General features: G+C 48.3%; 1 protein-coding gene across 27 annotated transcripts in view; it reads left to right on the top strand.

Annotated features, from left to right (window-relative positions):
• The window catches only part of LOC146813293 (uncharacterized), a 455,769-nt gene extending 440,420 nt beyond the window's left edge, over window positions 1–15,349 (top strand). For all 27 annotated transcript variants that reach the window (XM_085620134.1, XM_085620133.1, XM_085620117.1 and 24 more), the window contains one exon: window positions 2,365–15,349. In XM_085620134.1, the coding sequence (XP_085476260.1) occupies window positions 2,365–2,476 (112 nt within the window). In that variant the 3' untranslated portion in view covers window positions 2,477–15,349. The remainder of the gene's footprint in view (window positions 1–2,364) is intronic.
• Window positions 15,350–21,575: the final 6,226 nt, after the last annotated feature.

Genomic DNA, 21,575 nt, shown 5'->3' with positions numbered 1-21,575 from the left:
TCAAAAGATGCCTTTTCAAGCTGCTCATGCACACCTACAAAGCCCTGCACGACACAGGACTGGAATACCTGTACTGCTGCCTGACCTCCACCAGCCCATCAGACACCTGTGGTCTCCCTGGCCCTCGCTACCATCCCCCTCATCCATTTTACCCGAGCCAGAGATCGTGGCTTCTTTCACCTTGCAGCCAAAGCCTGAAATGACCTCCCCATCCACCCCCGAACCTCCACCTCCCTCACCAATTTCAGGAGTGGACACAAGAACTGGCTGTTCGAGTAGCTCCTCCTCAAGCAGCACCTGGATAGCCCTTGGGGTGAAAAGCGCACTCTACAAATATGGATTTAATAATTGATGCATCTGTTCCTTGGACCTCACCTTCTGTGAACGGCTAGCCCTTGCTGCTTACAGACTTCAGCTGTGCTTAGCAAGATTGCCCACAGGCCCTGCTTGCAATCTGCATACCCTATGCCCAACCTGCCCTGGGCGGGCAATCTAACTTTCCATTGGAGGTCAAAGATTCATTATCAGGACTAAATTTAGCCATAAAAGAAGCTCTTTATTAATCATGCACGAGGCAGTCGTCTGTGTTACAAGTCCATGAAGGAAATCTAAAATGCTAATTGCACTCAGGTCTCAGAGTTCAGCTCTTGCTCAAACCAACTTGCGACCCATATTAGGTGTGGAGTTATGTCTCCTATTGTATTTAATGAAGGGAAAATGTGTATGGAAGACATAGTTGAACATTTTCGGGCCTGGGCAAAGTTAGCAATTGCACAGGACCCCTACTATACAAAAGACCCCCTGCTAATGTGATCAGGACACTCTACCACTCTTGATGCCTCTACATGAGTACTGCCCTACCACACTTTTCTGTTTTACTTCTCCCCACCCTCAGCAGTTTCCATATCACCTTCTGTATCCCTGCTCCACCTACATCACCTCTCTCTACCTTACCTTTGTCTTTACTTAACCTCTCTATATTTTTATGCAGTAATTCTGTCAGTCCAACACTACTTCACCACTCGCTACCTTGTCGTTCTGTATTTCATTTCTCTCTCTAGATCTTGTCTCTCTATCCCTGCTCTTACCCACTCCTCTGCTGCTACGTAGCCTCTCTATTTGTCTTAGCATCTGTTCACTACCTCATCTCTTTGTTTGTTCTCCCTTTCTTCCACTGTTCCCTGTACCTCACCTCTCTCATTATTTTACTTCGTTCTCTCTACCTTTCTTCACAGCTACCTATATTTCACTGGCTGGCATTACCTCTTTCTGTAACTCTCATGTATGCTTCTCTCTCCACTCAACTATCCAGGCAATCACATGTACAAACTACAGCTGTGTGAGATTACAGGACTTTACAATTGTTTGACCAGTAAAAGGTGGTCAGGACCAAAGTGACATTCCATTATTACAGGTAGTACCATTGTTAGTTAGAGTAATGAAGAAGCCGCTAATGTCCCAAGCATCCTCCCTTACCTTTCCCAGAGCCCTTAGATGGCTCCTTCTCAATCAAATGTTTTGGACATATGTAAGGCAGGATACACAGGCAAAAATGTTTGCAGAATGTTTGTTTTAGACAGAAATAATGGAAGATAGATAAGTGCATGTTTCTTTTAGCAATGATAATTATTGGAAACTGAAAGTGTTTACAGGTCTTCTAATCTGCTAAAAAAAGTGGGCAGATTTATCAAAATTTTGCACTTGTGCAAAATCATGAAAAATGAGTCAAATTGGAGAAGAGTGTTGATAAAGTGTTTACTTTTCAGAGTAACATGTTTGCGTGCTAGAAGAAAGTAGCAGGCATAGTGTTTTGAGCTGCGTTTCGTTACTTTGCATTGAGGGGATTCCCAAGACTGGTACACACATATTCCACACAACCATCCATAGTTTGTGATACAAATCTGTGTCTACAATCATTGTTAGACATGGCTTTTTGCCAAAAAGGACTGCCTACACGAGGCGGGCGCTAAGGAGGTGAAATATTTTAAATTCTCCTAACTTTTGACAAATCGTGTGTATGCCGCACTGAACGGCACACACCTAATTAGTGAAAAGGTGTAATGTTCGCCTAAACATAGTACTTTGTTCTGGCAGGATACCTGTAAGCACAAAACCTGTGCTAGTCATTACACACAGACACATTTGCTCAATAGTGCAAAGGTATGTAAATGGCACCTGGCATCCATTTTGTGTGCATCACTATACCTAGTAAAGATAGGTCTCTGCTGCTTTCTCCCCCAGTGTAATATAATGCAGCAGCTTTGGTGGCTAGGCTGCGTGGCCAATAAACTATTAGGTAAATTGAAGGAACATAGCTCGTTGTTCTAAATGCAAGTTGTCAAACTTCTGATCTTACCATTTCAGGTTCCCCGTAATTGGTTATGGAGACTGCGTCTACCTGAGGAAGGATGCATTTTCTGTAAATGAATGCACCATGAGGCGGAGTTCCCTTTGTCGAAGAAAACCATGCGACTGACTGCAATGTTCCATCGGTTATCCTGTGATCCCCAAAATGTCTTCTTTTTTGTGTCTGTTTTAAGATCTGAATGGATGTTGACTGCAAATGTTGCTAGAATTCTATATAATAGAAGAACCACTAATACTATTTCTTCCTGCTAGGCAAAGAAGGTTAAAGGGCGCTCGACCTCGGACCTGGGGGAACTGGGTTCGAGTCTCGGTAACGACGCTAAACATCCTGTGATTCTGGGCAAATCACATAATCTCCCCGTGCCTAACAAAAAAAAAAATTAATGTGTGTCCTAATGTAACGTAACTAATGCTATGTAAAGCGCTCTGATACCTGATTGGATTCGGGTCAAGTGCGCGCTATATAAAACTCTGCAAAGAAAAAAGAAACAGATGGTTACTAGACAGCATGCTGAGTCATACGAACACAGTCCCCTCAGAAACTGGGAATCAACGTCCTGTTTTCCTTTTTCTGTTCCTGATCGTCTATTTTTTCCTTGTCCCCTCTGGCATTGACAACCCTGGCCTTCGTAGATTATGTCTCAGTGGGACTCGTTCATCTTTTCCTGGTCCTGGTGGCTCTGGTCATCCTAGCCCACCTGGTTGTCCATTTCCTGGGCCGTTATCCTCCTGCTTTCCATCATCCTCATCTTACTAGTCCTCCTTTCTTCCTCAGCCCCCCTCCACAATGACTTTATCCAGGTGCAGCCTCCGAGCCTGTCACTCATTATTAGTATTTATTGATCTCTTAGAGAGAGAGCACCTGCAAGGACATAAATGAGGGCACAGTAGAGACCGGGCTTTGCCCACTTAACACACTCCTTAGCAGTTGCATTGTGCAGGTGGCTCAAATATCAGTGTGGCTGCAGGGGCCACTCATGCCAGGGAACCAATAAGTATTTGTTTGTGAAACCCACACTGCTGGGTGAACTGTATTAAAGGGTATGTTTACTCACCGGCAGCTGAGTGAACTGTGAACTACACAGAACAGGCGCGTAGCTGGGGGAGGGGGGGCGGTGGGGGCGGACCGCCCCAGGCGGCACTATATTTAGGGCGGCGGCCTTTATAATTTATTTAGGGACACAGTGTCACTAAATAAATGATAAAGTCTGCCGCGGCCGCAACGGCACGCGCGGCCGGGCGGCCCAGTTTGAGTGCAGCAAGCAGCGCGCTGCGCAATGCGCGCACTGGCCTTGGTTGTAGTGCTGAGTGCGCCAGTGCGTCAGCGCCTGCTGCTGCAATTGCCACCATAATGATTGAGACCGTTAATCTGCCCGCGCGGCGCCGCCCGCGTATACTGGTCGCATCCCAGCCTGCTGCCTGCTCCAGGGCCGTCAATCTTGGAGAGCGCGCGCCAGCGCTACCAATGACGGCCCTGGGCTACATTTTTGCCCGTCCCTCGCGATGAGAACGTAGCGGTGACGCGTCACGAGCTTCACCACTACGCACTCTCGTGAGGACCTTGTGGCCTGGGGCAGTCTGCTCTGCTGCGTCCGTGGATAATTCGTTTTAGTGCAGTAGTAGGTAAGAGAATGTGTTTCTTTTCTTTTTAAAAATATGTGCGCAGGCCCAGCAGGACACGTACTTCGTGTGCGCTTCATTTAAATAGTTTTTATCATTATCATGGCCGATGCAGGACAACAATAAGACAATAAAAGATGCCCCAATAACGCTGGTGATTAATGATCCGCTGGAGAGCAATTATTTGTCTGTTAGTAGTTAAGTGCAGATGAACTGTATTTTGTGTGGAAGCTCAGTGGGTTGCTGCCTTTGCCACAGAGATCCTTGTGTTACTTGCAGTTCAGAAGTTACAATCCTAACATAGGACAGTGACCAATGAACTGTCACCAAAGAGCTGCATACAAACATGAATGGTATAGATTTGTTTTGTGATATAGTTAGAATTTCCTGTCTTTCATCATTCTAATGTTGCTAAAATGAGTATGTTTGGGCAGAGATACATTTTTATCAGTAAAGCTGACCCCCATGGAATACTCTTTTAAATCCTAAGGTTGTGTTTCCCCAGACCAAACCCTCTCAAAATATACTGCCCACCAGTATGGATGACATGTGATTCCTACACCTTGTAATCCTCATTGGCTTATGTGACATTCCCTGTAGACTGATTTACATACTTGTTTGATTCATTGTCTCTGTATAATGTGTTCGTGGTGTAAAGTGCTGACACACTACACTGATATGAGTAGCGCTAAACAACAAATGCATATGAGAGAGGGGCTACGGAGCGATGAGGGGCACTGGTGGAGGGTGGCAGTGAGGGAATCTGAGGAGGAGGTAGTTGGAGGGGCTGTGGAGCGATGAGGTGCACTGGTGGAGGGTGACTGCAGGGCTCGAGTCGGGGTACCAGGCGGGTGGATGGCGTCCCCTCATTTATTTTAACGGGAGCTCGATTACTGGAGCAAATGGAGCCACACATTTACTCTTTGGCCTCTCTGGGGCGAGATCGGAGCTCATTCAGAACGCTGCTCACGCGCTGGCTTCTCTGATGCAATGGCATCTAAGGGGTGAGCGAGGGGAGGCAATGAGTCTGATGGTGCAAGCCACCTTTCGTGACATCACTTGCTGTTGTGGCGTCAGCGTCCCTCCACTTCTTTTTTTAGGACTTGTGCCCTGGGTGACCGTGAGGGAATCCGAGGAAGAGGTCATGGTGTGGAGGGGGAGCTAGGGTGAGATGAGGAGCACTGGTGGAGGGTGGTAGTGAGGGAGTCTGAGGAGGAGGTCATGAGGGGGAGAGGCTACAGAGAGATAAGGGGCATTGGTGGATGGTGGCAGTGAGGGAGTCCAAGGAGGAGGTCATGAGTGGGAGGGGCTATGGGGAGATATGGGGCACTTGTGGCGTGAGGCAATCTGAGGAGGAGGTCACTAGGGGTGCCATGGAGGGATGAGGGGCACTGTTGGAAGGTGGTAGTAAAGGTATTTACGGAGAAAGAGGTTATTAGTGTGGCGCCAAAAAAGACTTTTGAATCAGCGCTAAAGCCGGCCCTGTCATGGCCTTTCTGTTTTTGTTTATTTAATTAGCAGTCGGGTCACAAGGGCTACTGTGGAACATACTTTAAAGTGCGTGCTAATTATATTTACTGCAATATTCAATGTTTTAAGTTTGAAGGTGATTTTACTAATGTTTTTACCGGGAAAAAGCAAAGTGGAGCCCGATGGTGCCTGATATGGGGCTGGGGCCCAAGGTCAGCTGTGAGATAAGGTGCACTGGAGAGAGGAGTAGTGGATAATCAAGCCTGTAAGGGAGAGCGTTGCCGAGTCCTGGGTCAGGTGGAGGTAGTAATGAAGAGGGATTCTCCCTGAAGGCTCGCACAGAGGGAGCCTGTAAGGGAGTGCGTTGCAGAGTCCGGAGTCAGGTAGAGGTAGTAATGAAGAGGGATTCTCCCTGAAGGCTCGCACAGAGGGAGCCTGTAAGGGAGTGCGTTGCAGAGTCCGGGGTCAGGTGGAGGTAGTAATGAAGAGGGATCCTCCATGAAGGCTCGAACAGATGGAGCCTGAGTAGTATTACTTGCCTGATACTCCCACCTCAGAAACCTCCTCTTCCCATCAAAGGAACATTACATGGAAAGTGATAATATTTAGAAAGAGATTTGGAAAAGAGTGAGTTTTACTGGTTCTTATAAGACTAAGAAGAGATAAAGGAGGGCCCTGAAGCAGGCCTGCCCAGACATATATGCGACAAATCGAGCCCGCAGTGGCCCACCCAAATACACCCTTGGCCCACCCAAACAAAAATTCCTGGAGCCGGGCCTGATGTGTGGCAAGAATATTTGTGCATGTTTGTTGTGTGGCATTGCTCTGTGGTAGTGACTGTTTCTAAGCTGCCTCATCCGTGTCATGTAAGTGCATGTAAGTTGCATGATCAAGGTAACTATTAGCGGCGATACTACGTGTCTCTCGGACCTCTTTGAAGTGCATGCCCCCCCTGCCCCCCCCCCCCGGGGGGGGCGGCAATCTGAGGGATAGCCCCGGGCGCCACATGCTCTAGCTACGCCACTGACACAGAAGCATGACTTACCTCTCCCTTGCATTCTCTTCCCCATTCCACAGAAGCCCCATTACTGTCTCTCTCACTGTACCTCCTAGAATTGTCCCAATGCAGAGCTGGCAAGTTCCTGTGCTGGCTATGGAGGACATTTCTTGACCTCAGTGTGCTATGTGTGACATTTAATTGTCTTATGTGTGACACTTTGTCTGTTGCAGAAAAAAACTGTTTATTAATGTAATGATAGACCTTACAGAAATTACCCACTTTTGTGCACAGTAATGGTCTTGAAACTGCCCGATAAAGTGGCAAGTTACTTCAACTGCTTATCCAAACGTTTTTCTCAGCCAACATAATGTTATGTATGTAATGTAGAATATTCATTTGATTTTTTTTTTTAACATATTTTTATTAAGAGTTTTGGTTTTTCCGCATGTACACAGCACAGTATTTGTACCAGTAACATTTCAATGTAGTGTTTATTTATCACACTAGACAGGTTATTACACATTACAACGACAATCCTGGGTAGGACACATCAATAGTAATCCTCTACTCGAGACTAGTATCAGCTCATCTTTGTTCGTACAATAGCCGCCGCCCCAGTAAATGACAATCATAATCCCTGTCTAACACAGCTTCCACGCCCTGTCTCGGTGGGCAACTCCGTTTTCATACCCGGATCGGGCATTGCCCTCAGCGATCATACACTCAATCTATTGGACTTAAGCACACATTCCAGTAGTATGAAAATTAAACCCCAAAAAAACAAACAAGGGGGAGAGAACAAAGAGAACATGGCATGCCGGGGGGGGGGGCAAAGGGTGCACCTGTTTCCGGGAGCACGGTCATGTGACTCAACAGTCAAGCAATATATGCTGTATCTTACTCACACCATCTGAGGTGGGGTGGGGGTAAGGGGGGGATGGGTCGAGGGAGAGGCAGAAGGGGGAGGCGAAGAGACCCCTCTCCACAGGGCTTGATCCCACATTCACTGCTCATGGTTCCCCAGGACCAGCGTTTCCTGTCCCTACTCTCAGGGGGGGAGGCTGTGTGTTGTCTAGCCCTCTGCCACCAGGCCCACCCGTGCCGACCAGAGCAAATCATTCGCTGCCACTCACCTCTTCTACACTGGCATTGCTGGTTTGCTCCGGGTTTTCCTAATTCGCCAGCACTTCTTTCCATACATCTGCTATTGGTCTTCTCCTGATACCCCTCGCCTCCTCCCAGCTCAAAGCTCTGGCCTCCACTCCCGCCCAACTGATAACCTCACTGTTCCACCTAACTATCTGCGGTCCCGTGGCGGATTTCCACATCGGAGCAATCCGCCTCTCAGCCAAGCCCAAAGCCAGGTCTATAAATCGAGTCCCAACTTTCCGCTTAGAAGGACGTGGGAAAGGTCCCAACAAACAGACCTCCACAGAAAGTGCCAGGTCCCTCCCCAATGCACCTTTAATCCTGGCCAGGATTCCCTCCCAGTACAATCTTACTACACCGCAACTCCATGTCATGTGTATGAAACCGGCATCCACATAGTTACACCTCGGGCATTTCCGCAACACACCCCAAATGTAACATTTAATCTATGAGGCGTCATATACACCATATGTATATAGTTAATTTGCGTGTATTTAAGTCTGGTGTTCCTTGAAATATTCTTGTGGGATCTCAGTACCTTACCCCTTTCACTATCTGTAAATTCCCTGTCTATCGCTCTTTCCCACTTTCTCCGGAGGTCTGTCGTGGGACCAGTGGCTGCGGCAACCAGTGCTTCATGGTGCCATTTCACTTGGTGCCCCGCCGTGCCCAACGTATTCACTGCATGTAAGACCGGGTGAGTCGCAAGCTCATCCCCCCTCCTCCCCATAACCGTCCAAAGGTGCGAACAAAAACCTCATACTGCAAGAACCGGCCGGGGCAGAGGCCATAGGCATCCATCAAGTCTGTAAATGGGACTAGCGAGCCAGCTTGATACCAATCACCAACCGAGTCTATACCCGCCTCAGTCCTTACCTGCAGCTGTCCTGCCATAAACACCGTCAGTGGGTCCCCATGAGGAAGCCCAAACAAGGATAGCGTGGGGGAGTACCACGGGCCCTGCCCAACCTGCGTATGCAGCGTTTCCAGGTGTGTATGGCCATAAGATGCAACACCGGCTTGTATGGGACACTGAGCGCCGGTCTCAGCAATTTGGCCAGCAAGAAAGCCGGGTCACCGTCGGATTCTATTAGCCAGGTCCCCTCAACATTCATATCCTCCAGCCACTGCGCCAGACACTGCAACTGGGCAGCCAGCATATATAGCTCGAAATCTGGCACCCCCAGGCCTCCCTGTTCCATCAGGCACTGTAATGTCTGTAGGGAAACCCGGCGTCTATCATCCCCCCAGATCAGATCCCTCACTAAGGCATTCGGGGGACCGAACCATCCCCGGGGCATCAGGGTCGGCAAATTAACGAAGAAGTACAGCAATCTCGGCCGCATAACCATCTTTTGTAAAGAAACTCTTGCCATGATTGGCAGCTGCAAGGTGTGCCAGAAATGCACACATGTCCTGAGAGATCGCAATGCCCTGTCCAGGTTCTCACTCCTCAGATCTTCCAGGGAATGAAAAACCTGTGTCCCAAGATATTTAAATGAGTGGGGGGCTCAATTAATGTCAGCTTGTAAACATACCGGCCGAGACGTGGGACCCACTAAAGGGAACAAGTAGGTCTTCTTCTTGTTAACCTTCAAGCCTGACAACGCCTCAAAGCGCTCCAGGAGTGCAAACACTGTTACCGTCCCAAGCGCTGCTGCCTGCAGGTACACCAACAGATCATCAGCATACAATGAGATCGTATGGATCTGCCCGTCCAGTTGAATACCCAGGCCCGCCCCACCTTGCTGAATCCGCTCCGCAAGGGGTTCAATCCCCAGTACAACAATAGGGGTGAAAGAGGGCACCCCTGCCGGGTCCCCCGCTGTATACAATATTGGGAGGATACCGCTTTCCCGACCTTGACCCGTGCCGTTGGCGAGGCATACAACAGTTGAACCCACTTCACCCACCCCTCCCCAAGGCCCAGCCACAGCATAGTCTCAAAAAGATACTCCCAGCCAACCGTATCAAAGGCCTTTTCCAGGTCAACTGACAGCACAGCTGCCGAGGGCAAGGATCTCGTCTCTTCATGGAACAGATCATAATACAGCCTGCGCAGATTGTAGGAGGTTTTACGGGAGGGGATAAAGCCGATCTGATCCGTATGAATAATGGTATGCGTATGCGGGAGCAACCGGACTGCCAGTATTTTACTAAGGACCTTGAAGTCGAGATTGGGCATCAAGAGTGGTCTATAATCCGTTACTGGGGCGGTAGCCTCCCTGGATTTAGGTAGAGTTATTACCAGCGCACTCTGGGTCGACTCCGGGAGGACACCCTGGTGTAAGGATTCTGCATATAGAGTCACCAGTCTAGGTGCCAATTGATCCACATACGCCGCATAAAATTCTGCCTGAAGTCCATCTGGACCGGCGTCTTCCCCTTCACCATGGACGCAATAGCAGCCCTAACCTCATGTAGGATCACTGGGCCCTCCGAGACTTCCTACACCTGCTCGTCCAGAGTCCGCGATGGCAGCTCCTCCAGAAAATCCCGAATGTCAGAGCGGGAGACCAGGGGCAGGAATATAAATTCTCGTAGAAAGTTCAAAACTGAGCATTAACGGCATCAGGGTCATGAAGCAATTCCCCAGTGTCTGTCTGAATCTGCATAATCGGTGCTCCCCTGCTTTCAGGCCGAATCAACCACGCTAACAGGTGGCCAGCTCTCCCCTCCTCTTTCTGCACCCTATCTAGATATTCTCGATAACTGTGGCACCTCAACCGTTCTAGTGCTTCTCTGTATTTAGCATGGGCTTCTTGCAAAAGCCCAGCAGAGCGAGCCTCCACCCCCTGAGCATTGTCCAGTTGCCGGATCTGAGATTCCATGTCCAATAATTCTTGCTTAATTTCCCGCTGCGCACCTATTGACTGCCCCAGGCAGTGGCCACGCACTACCACCTTGAATGCCTCTCATTCCACTAACGTGGAAGACGCTGAGCCGGCATTGACCAAAAAATACATCTCAATAAGGGTCATCAAGGAATCCCTCAAGGGGGCATCTTCCAACGCCAGCGGGCTTAGCCTCCACAGCGGAATCGGGGGCCGTCTCCCCAATGGCTGCTGCGTCAGCAACAGGGGGCTATGATCCGAAAGGGTCCTACCCAGGTTCTCTGTGTATGTGACAGACGCGCTGAATCCAGGTGTGCACAAGAAGATGTCCAGCCTGGTGTGCACTTGGTGCATAGGGGAGAAATACGAGTATTCCCTGTCCACAGCATGCTGTAGTGTCCAAACATCCTCCAGGCCCCAGTGACTAACCCAGGTCCGAAACACCACTGCATCCTGATGCGTCTGGGACCCATTAAAGATAATGGGGTAACCCAGTCACCCTCAGAACCTGGGTAATTGCGCTAAAGAAAACAGTGGTTCTGTCAGGTAGATCAACTGATTTGCACTAGGTATTTGATGCATCTGGGACCCATGCAGAGGCGGATGGGATCTTTCTGCCTCAGTATCTGCCACACAGTTAAAATCACCACCAATGACAGCGTGTCCTCCAACACAATCAACCAATTGAGCCGAGAGGGAAGCGAGGAACCCCAACTGTTCCACATTTGGTGCATACACACTCCCAAACATCACCTCCCTCCCCGCCAATCTCCCCGACACCAGAACATACCTGCCTTCACTATCAACCTTAGTGCAGGTGTGTTCAAAAGGAACCCCTGGTCTCACCCATATCAATACCCCCTTAGCAAAAGCAGAGTAAGTGGTGGCATAAATCCGACCTCTCCATCGCCTGCGTAGGTTAGCCACTTTGCCACTGGTCAAATGGGTTTCTTGTAAGAGAGCCACATGTACATCAGTCCTTTTCAGATACGCATAAATCTTATATTGTTTGGCCATAGACCCCATTCCCCTAATGTTCCAGGTAATGAACTTGAATGGAGTATACATTGATTAGACTGGTTCCACACACCCCCACCCAGCCCCGCCGCACCCCCAATTATCAACACTCCAGTGTCCACATCGCCACCCCCCTCAGCATGCACAAATTAATAAGCAAAAACAAACAACCCCAATAGGACAACTCTCCGACCCCAGGACGGACTAGCAATGGCCAACCGCCCAAACCACAGACACAACAGCATCAGTAAGTGAAAGCCCAAAGCGACAGAGCTAGGATCTAAAGGGAGCATGGCATTCACCACAAGTGCCCAACAGAAGCACAGGTATTTACCCAGAAAGCGCCAGCCCTGGGAGACCGGTCCAGCCCGCACCCAGAAGCGCACCCAACTACCCCCACCACCCTCCACAAATTCCCATGAAAAGGGAGAAGGCACAGTGGTAAAAGACAGGGGGGAGCCATGCCAGAGAAGGAAATGGATGAAGGAAAAGCAAGAGAGGACCCAGGGCATCGCCCCACAGTTTAGATAATCTCATCAGCTGTGCCCAGGGTCACAACCGGCAGTTTGACACTGCCACTGCAGGACACCTCAGAGACCGATTCATCTGTCCCCTTCTTCGAACTCGTGCCTCCTTCTGATGACGATCGCCGACCCTGCATCATGACTGCCACTACTTCTAACGCCTCCGCTCTTTCTTTTTCTGTCTGCGATGGACTCGGTTTCTTCGAGCTCTCAAGCCTCTGATGTCTCCACAACCTCTTCCCGGGCTCTCAGATCCCAGACTGGGCGACTCTAGATAGTGTCCTGGGTCGGCCTTCTGTCTTGTAAACTTCCAGCCACTCCCAGGCTGCCTTGGGGTCATCACAGAAGTGCGTCTTCCCGTCCAACACTATCCATAGTCGGTCCGGAATCATCAGTGAATATTGCATCCCGTCATCGCGCAGAAACCCTTTTGACTTCCAAAAAGGAGGTGCGACGCCTTTGAACCTCCAAGGTGTAGTCAGGGAACCAGGACACTTTGCTATTGTTCCACCACGTATGGCCCCTCCGTGCGTGCTTTCTACAACAGTGCATCACTGTCTTTGAAGTGAAGCATTCTGGCCACCACCGAGCGCGGGGGCCTCCCTGGGGTCGGCGTACTGGCCGGGACGCAGTGGGCACTCTCTAAAGTGTAAAACTGTGACAATCCCTCCGGTGCAACCACCTCGCGGAGCCATCTCTCTAGGTGCTGGATCATATTGTCACCTTCCACTCCTTCCGGCAACCCCAGGACCCTCACATTGTTCCTCCGGTTCCGTCTCTCCACGTCCTCAGCCCTCCGTTCCAAGGTAGCAACCCTAGCGGACAGGTCCCCCATCTAAGTGGTCAAAGACTTGCAAATGGGGCAATGACTGCCAGGGATGACTCGGTCTGCTTGACCCTGTCTGCCAGCTTTGCATGTTCAGTTGGCAACAGACCCAGCCACGGTGCTGATGTCCTGATGCAGCATCGCCTTGGTATCCACAATGGCCACTAGTATTTTAGCCAGTTGCTTTTGGACAGGGACGTCCGGGGTCTCACTCTCCGACTCCTTATGTACCTGGTCAGGTGATGTGTCTTCGTGGTCTGGAGGGGGCCCCAGCAGCTTCCCTCTGGGCTTCCTCATTGCCAATGGGATAGGGTGTCCAACTGAGGATCTGGTTCGCCCCAATCTTTGTGGTTGGGGGGCAGCCACCAGGGTGCCATCCACCCACCTCTCAAGTGCAGAGTCACAGAGGCCCTACGCTGCCGGTGATTTGTTACTACACCCTGCGCCCCTCTGGAATACTCCTCACCATTGGGATATGTTCCCAGGGACTTCTAGGCCGCCGCACTTGTGCACTGCTCCCTTGTCCCACACTCATGGTGCCGAAGGCCAGACTCCAAAACCAGGTCCCCAGGAAACAGTGAAAGTAGGTCGCAAAGTCTACAGGGGCCACACAGTCCTGCCTCACCTCTGTTATGCCCCTGCGCCAAGATCGGGACCCGTAGTTTCAGCCACGCACCCCACACAGCACCAAGCCAAAGGCAGCACCACACTCCCCTGTCCAGCCACAAGCTGCTGCCGGGATGAGCACCTGCCTCTTCTTTGTTCAGTGTAGTATGTGCCAGCTCAGGACTACACTGTGGGCCTCCCGGTCTCCAGGGCCAACAGTAGCCTGCACAGTCCCTCCAGACCTCGAATTAGGGCTCAAGTGGCCTCCACTGCACTCCGCTGAGGAGCAGTCCCAGCTCCACACCGCAAGTCCACTGCAGCCTTCAGGTGCGGCACAGCAAAGCGCCAAGCTCCTCTGCCCCTCTCAGCCTGCCGGAACACACCTGGTGTCACCAAGTCCCCCAATCGGCCAGAGAAGCGTCAGCCACTGCAAAACCCTTTTTATTGCTGTGCACTCCACCTCAATCCACAGGCACAGGCGAAGTGCAGCCCGTAACAATACAATCAGACCAGGATCGCCACAGTGTACGGCCGCACCACAGGTCTCGGGCTGCTGCCAGTACACCCCGTGCCACCACTCATCTCAGGCAAGGTGCATTGGGGCCCGTATCCCGGCCCGGTCCGCCACTTCACTGCGCCACCAGGGAAAGCCTCAGGCCGCTTCCCCTACACCGCCCACAGCAGCCGGCGCCCCTGCCCCACAACCCCGACGGGGGAATACCTCGGTGGGGGGGAAGGAATCCAGCCCCAATATCCTGCAAGCGGGCAGACAGCCTCGCTGTCGTCGTCCCACTCCACAGGACCTCGGACGCACGGTGACAGCTCAGTGCCTCTCGGCGCACTCAGGGTCTCACCCCCCGGTGACGTGCACATCACAGTACGTCGTCCGGAGCACCCGGCCGGGACAGCGGTGCTTCCTCAGAGTCGGCCAGTAACGATCTCCAGCAGGGGGACGAGGCACCAATGTGACTCCACACCCCAGGGACCCTCGACAATCCGCTTTCGCGGGCCCCAAGGTCCGGCCACAGTTCTGCTCCTCCTCCTCTGCAGTGGGAGCGACTCAGAGCGCCATTTTGACTCAGCCTCGGCGACATATGCTTTGTTCTGAAACGGTTGCCTCTTAGCTCCCGGGCCTCCAAACGGCGTAAGTAGGGTCCCAGCTACCACCTGCTGGTTGGGCACTCTGAGGCATGCCCCCGAGCCCTGGCGGACACCACATTACACAGGATAATTAATCCGGCTGGCGAGGAGCTCTCGGATCACGCTAACCGCCATCGTTGGCTCCGAAGCCACGCCCCTTCTAGAATATTCATTTGATAATATAAAGTATACATCTAGATTCCCACTGTGGAAAACAGTCCAGCATAAAGCAATACGGAACACAATGCTGTCACTCACAGAAAACATCGCAAACCCCAGTTGAAGTCAGGGTGCCATGAAAATAAATTTACATATCCCTAATGCTGCTGCTCAGAAGCACAACCTGTACATGTGTAATTGTTAAAAGGACCAGCATTTTCATTGCATTACCTGTTTACTTTCTTTCACAAACCTGTGTAGTAAGAATAGAAAAACAAGCATTTTCAATGCACTACATCTCGCATTACTGAAAGTTTGAGCTTTTGGTGTTGCTAATAATAATGCAAAGCCAATAGCTCAAACTTTCAGTAATGCAAGAGATATTGCTTTGCAAATGGGTAGCGGCACTCGTAATGAAATAGCTCTCAGTTTTATTTCATTGTACTTCACTTTAAAATGATCAATGCTCAATGTGTCTTGCTTCTTGATGCTAATTAAATTAAGCAAATTAACTTTGATTTATGCTATTGGTCATTTTTTTTAAACTTTATATTGACTTGTAAAAAGACTTGATGCACAGGCGCTGTGTAACATTTTACTGATGATTTTCTGTAATTAAAAAAACAACTGTAAACTATTTTATTTATTTCCTATTTTTATAAAGGGTAACTCAAACGGATAGGTGTTGGAACACTGTCCAAAAGAAGCGGGACTGGGTTAACCTTTTACATATAACCAACAAATAAACAATGAAGGGCCAGATGTACGACCTGCCAAATAGCGGCTCGTAAATTGCGTTGCTTTTGCGACTCGCAATTTGCAACTCGCAATTTGCGACTCGCTATTTGGCATGTACAACAGTGTCTTGGACACTGTTTGCGATTCCCAATGGGGTCGCAAAATGTGAGGCTCATGAATATTAATGAGCCACTTGCGTTTTGCGATCCTTTTGGGAATGGCTGGCCCTCCGTGGGCTCAGCAGACCACCATGTCTGGGACTGCTTTTAAATAAAGCAGCTAAATGCAGCCTGTTTTCCTTAAAGGAAAACGTGATGTATTTAAAAAAATAAAACGCTTTTGTTTCATTTTTTAAGGGCAGGCAGTGGCCCTTGGGCCACTGCCTGCCCTTAAAAAATTATTTGCTTGCATTTGGAAAGGGGAAGGGCATTACCACCTACTTGAAGTAGGTGGTAATTTGCAAGTGTTTTGCGCCCGCATTTGCGGTTGCAAAACCTTTGTACATGCCTATGGAGTCGCTATTAGGAAGGGAGCACCCTTGCCACATACCTAGCCGCAAAACAGTATTTAGCGACTCGCAATTTATTTGCGACTCGCAAAATACTGTTTGTACATGGGCCCATGGTTTTTTGTGTGCGTAAATTGGTCTAAGACCCGTTTGCGTGTGCTAAGAACCGTCATACATCTTGCCCGAGGTGTTAAAAGTTGTAAAGGTAATAAACTGTTCAACCAAAAAAAAAATATATATAATATACATATGTGGACATGCTACGTTGCAGTAATTAAATATCAGACAGTCTAAATTGAGTGGCTAGAACTTCCATAGTTGGTACAGCTAAATAATGATTATGTGAGAACATGGCTATACCACCAGCAGTGATCAGCATGTGCTGCATAGGGTCATGATCTACATACGTGACTACCTAAGAATAGTTTTTCATCTGACATGGGCAAACCTATTGCAATCCTATGTGTCCAAAAGTAATCGAGAATAAATTAAAGAAACTGATGAGATATAAAGATATTGCACTGTCTTATGAAGTCCAGAGAAAAGTTCTTTGTCACTTTATATAGCATATGCCTGGCTCAAGCAAGAGTCAACAGTAAACAAAAGAAGCCAAGTGGTAAAAATACATGAATCAAAATGAGCTGCAAATGAAAACGTAATGTACAAATTCTAAATTCCAATGAATGTCAGAAAGATTAAAACCAGAGAGGCATCGAGTAATTATACATCAGAAGGCAATTTGTAGCAGTAGTTAAGCATAACAAGCATTTGCAATGCAATAGGTCTCGCATTTGCAAGAGTTTGAGCTATTGGCTTTGTAAATAACAATGTCTTTTATGTAGTGTTGAGTGGTATTATGTGGAGTGTAAATATGCTGGGGGTGTTGATTTGTGTGTTGGCGGGCCTCAGTGGCATCGAGCAGCAGGGTGGCATCACCAGTTAAATGGTATTTACAAAAGCACAGCAGCCTGTGGTGAGGCTCTGCCGCTTGAGGCCTCATTTAAGCTCCTGCTCTAAATAAGTGGTAATACCCAATATGATGCTAACAGGATCACTATAGGACGTGCAGTATTACGAATAATTAGGGTACCCTACACATGGATTGGGAAGAACTTGCTCAAATAACTTTAACTAGTAATTTTCCATAGGACGGGAGAGAACAGTAACATGTTCGCATTTTGGTGCTCTAAGTGCAATATTGCAAGTCAGCAGAATGTGGTGCTATAGCGGTATCAAATTAACCCTAGCTTTGCTGCATTTTTCTAGAACTCTACGAGGGTTCTCGGCCATAGCTGGTCTCGATGTATTTCTTGTCTCCACTTACACCTGGGCAACATACACAAGGACTGAGAGATACTTGGAGGCTGAGGTTGAAAGCAGTTGTAGGCAGACTTAGGGTGCACTAAAGCAAACAGCACACATTCTGAACTGAATTATTTGAACAGATATGTCATTATCAAGGATAACTGAAGCGCTGAACATGCATTGGCTCTGAATGTTTTTAGAAGCAGTTTCTGCTCTGCGAAAGGCCAACTAAATTCTAAATCAGGGGTATTGTGCTCTCTAGCCACCCCCTGACTCTGGCGTAGTGACCCAACCCCTAGGGTCACTGCTCCTGAATGCACTTTCGTGTCCTAGATAACAGTTCCCAGACGTTTTTATGTTCGGTGCCGTTTGTGCTGTATGTTGCACAGTGCTGGTTGTGCTGTGAGTCCCAACATTAGTAATTGTGATGGACGACACAGTTAGTGCTTTGTTATGAGCACGGATGTTTGTGCGTTGTGATGCACTGTGGTATTGGTGGTGTTTTATATACAGGGATGACTCTCTAGTGTGATGCAGTTTGCTTGTATTGTACGATGCACGGTGAGATGTGTAGTCTATAGTGAAGAGTGTTTTTTTAATTACATGATGCAAAGTACAATGAAATGTCTACTGTTTGTGTTGTGGCGTGCATTGGTCGCTGTGGTGTCTGCTGGATAGTGCTGTGTGTGCTATTTGATCCTCAAGGTCAGTAATGAGTGTGATACATAGTGCAGTTTGTTGTAGGGTGCTCAGTGTAGTTTGTATTCTGTGATAGGCAGTATTATGGGATTGGCTGTGCTGATTGCTCTACGAGATGCACAGTGCTGTTCGCACTGTGTGATGAGAAATGTTGCTTGTTGTGTCCAATGCCGACACTGCTTGTAATGAATAATATGGTGCATGATTTGTGCCAGTAGATTAGGGAGACAAATGAGGTATTGGAGGAAATGAAATGAAATACCAGCATTTGTAAAGCGCACAGCTACCTCCGGAGAGGTGTCCCGGCGCTGGGGGCCGTTGGGAAGATTAAGCGAGCTATTGCCCAGGGTCAAATGGTGCTGGGCTAACCTGGCGCCAGCGCCGGGGATCGAAGTATGAACCCCATGGTCCGAACTCAGGCACCCTGGCCGCTGCACCACACCTTTTCCACGAGGAGTGTAACAGGGATACATGAGGGAAGCTGGGTCATTTACTATGTAGGCCTCAAACACTGGTCTGAACTAACCTCAATAGAGGGACCTGCATGAGATTTATTATTTTTAGGTCTCGCCTAGGCAGCGCGTATGCGTTGCTCTAGGAGAGGGCCTTTAGGAATCGGTCTTCACTTTTCAAGCACTCATGCTTGTGGCTGCATCCACCTTGCGGGAGTGAGCAGCGGCACGGCAACGTTAATTACAAACAAATGGCCCCTGCGCACCGCTGCTCGCTCCCGCAAGGTGGATGGTGCCACAAGCCCGAGTGCTTGAAAAGTGCATACCGCTTATTATACAATACTGGCTGAGCACTGACACACGTTCGACAAGCAAACGGCACTTTCATCAGGCGTTTCACAGTGACAGAACCAATCCACATCTCATTAGAAGGCCTCTTTTAGCACAAGTCACGCAAAGGGATACTTCAAAAAATCTGTTAACACTCGTCTTATGCCTGCACGTCTGTGAAATCATATTGTAATACAGACCTCTATTTAATTTCAATTGCTGAGCGCCATTCCCTAACCCTGGAAAGCAATTAAACAGTTGCATAAATTCTAATTTAATTGTGTTACATTAAAACAAAGTATCATCTTAATAATAATGCACCTGGGTGGCCTGTCACTTGAGAGCAAGTGATAGTGCTCAAATTGTTTTAGGCATGAACATACACAATGCCATCACAGTTCATTGTAAATATAAATCATTGCAATGATTTCATAACACATGTAAAAGTATAATTGGTATTGTTATTTTTGGTGCAATGCATATGTCCTTGATTTTTAATTTAATTTTTAGGCGCGGTAGTGCAGAGTAAGTAGAAGGGATCATTCACTTTCAGAACAGGATCTTTGTGCGCTAGATGGCGCTAGAGTTGTTCAAAACGGCATCCAATCTGAGGCACGCTTTATATTTACACAGCCTCAGCCATAACGTCATTATTACAATTTCAAATATATTTTAAATTATGGGAAATTGATGCACGTCCTAGCAACCTAATCAGGAAACCGCATGCTGAATCGAAGGATTGTTGTCATATGCATACACTTTTTGTACCAGGAGAACATCGCGCAATAACCACTCCACGCTGTTAGTTAGCATAAAAGGCCATTTATTAGGACAGGGTTGAACAACATATGACACAACATCCAAAAAAACCAACAACAATCCCCAACCTCATGTCTCTCATCCCTCCATTCACTCCCACACTCCAAATACTCACTTCCACATCACCCAGCAACCTCTTCACTTATCCCATTCGCTTCCTCACTTCTCTTTCAACCTCCTCCATCATCTCCAGCCATCGCACTCCTGCATGACGCACTCCCACCTTGCACCTGTATCCCCCTCCCCGGAAGGGTGAGTATGCCAGGCATGGACCCCCCCCCCCCCTCCCAAGTACCGTCAACGCAACACCTCAACCCGTCCTAAACTGGCACGCTTTATACAATTACACCCGTTACCTCCACCTATAAAAGTAGGGTGGGAAGGTGGACAACAAAACTTTCCTTAACCCTCCCTGAGGCGCTGTGGACAGGAAGAGGAAGAACTTTGTCTCCCACCCCCCTTATAACCTTTCCTAAAAACCCCACCCCTCAAAACTAACGAAACCCCTGTCCCGGTCTTGTGCGAATTCCGGTCTGTCGACCTCACTTCCCCTGGGGGCCGCATTCCGAATCTACATGGAGGGACGCATTTCACCGCGCAGTGATCTAAGAAGTCTGCGGATATTGGCTGAAGGCTGTCGATGTTTAAAAAATAAAGATAAGTGTCGAATAGCCGGAATGTCAATGCTACCAATGAAAAGTGAATAAATACAAGATTATTGTTCATTATCATTCTGTTTTCACACACAACGTGAGTCAATAAGGGGCATATTAACAAGGTCTTTACCTCCGCTTTTTTGGCTTTAAAAGCCAAAGAAGCGGAGATAAAAATATCGCCCTATCAACAACAGGGTGCTAACGTGCAAAATCGCATGTTAGCACCCTTTTTCACTACGCTTCCCTTTGCATCTCTAATGAGATGCAAAGTGGGCGTTCCAGAGCAAAATAATAGGAATGTCGCTAAGCGACATTTCTCCTATTATCAAGCTTCACGCTAAGCCTGTTACAGACAAAAAAAGCAGCGCTAACCACGGTTAACGCTGCTTTTTTACGTCTGCTAATTTTCAGACTTAGCCATGTAATCCAATGGGAGGTGGATTACATGGTTAAGTCCACCATGGGCTATCAACAAGGATATCCCTATCCTTGTAGTTTTATCGCTGCATTATCAGCGATAACCTCCCAAAATGCAGCTATCGCTGGATTTTTTATGGCCTAGGCGGTTAGCGTTGTTAAAAACGTGATAACCAGGCGATATTATCCAGCGATAGCGGGCGTTAAAAAAATTAATGCTAAGCGCCCTTAGCGTTAATTTTCCCTGTTCCTTGTTAATATGCCCTAAGTTTGTTCCTGAAATAAATGGTCTGCTTTGCTAAAGCAATAGATAGGTAATATGTTTTATTAGTAATTGAAATTCTTCCATGCAAATTGTTTCGGCGTTTTAGAAACCCTGGGGCATATTATCAAGACAGGCGATAAAATTATCGCCACTTTAGCGGCAGAAAACTGCCGCTAAAACGGCAATAATGGGCTTGATAATATGCTCTATGGAATTCCAATTGAAGCTCAGTTTAGATGTCCTGCACATCTAACATGGTCTTCAATTGGAATTCTATAGGGCATATTATCAAGCCCATTATCGCCGTTTTAGCGGCAGTTTTCTGCTGCTAAAGCAGCGATAGTATTATCGCCTGTCTTGATAATATGCCCCCTTGTGACCTCTGGCTATAGCAACAGTGTCCTACTAAGCCATTTTGGGGCATATTACCACGTGGCAGCGATAATTATCGCTGGCCGCCCTCAGCGTGAAAATGTTTATTGCCGGCTATCGCTGATAATTATCGCCATGCTAGCGCTGTATTAACAGTTCATAGCGCAATGGCGATAATTATCCCAGCAATAGCGATGTTTTCCATGGAACATCACTGGTTTTCCAGCGATGTTCCATTGAAAACAGCGATAACCTTGTTGATCCGACCCTGTGGTCTATCAGCATAATCCACACCCAATGGT

Source organism: Triturus cristatus, chromosome 7 (assembly GCF_964204655.1).
Source record: "Triturus cristatus chromosome 7, aTriCri1.1, whole genome shotgun sequence".
Taxonomy (NCBI): domain Eukaryota; kingdom Metazoa; phylum Chordata; class Amphibia; order Caudata; family Salamandridae; genus Triturus; species Triturus cristatus.
Note: the sequence above shows the minus strand (reverse complement) of the source record. Positions and strands in the feature narration are given on the sequence as shown.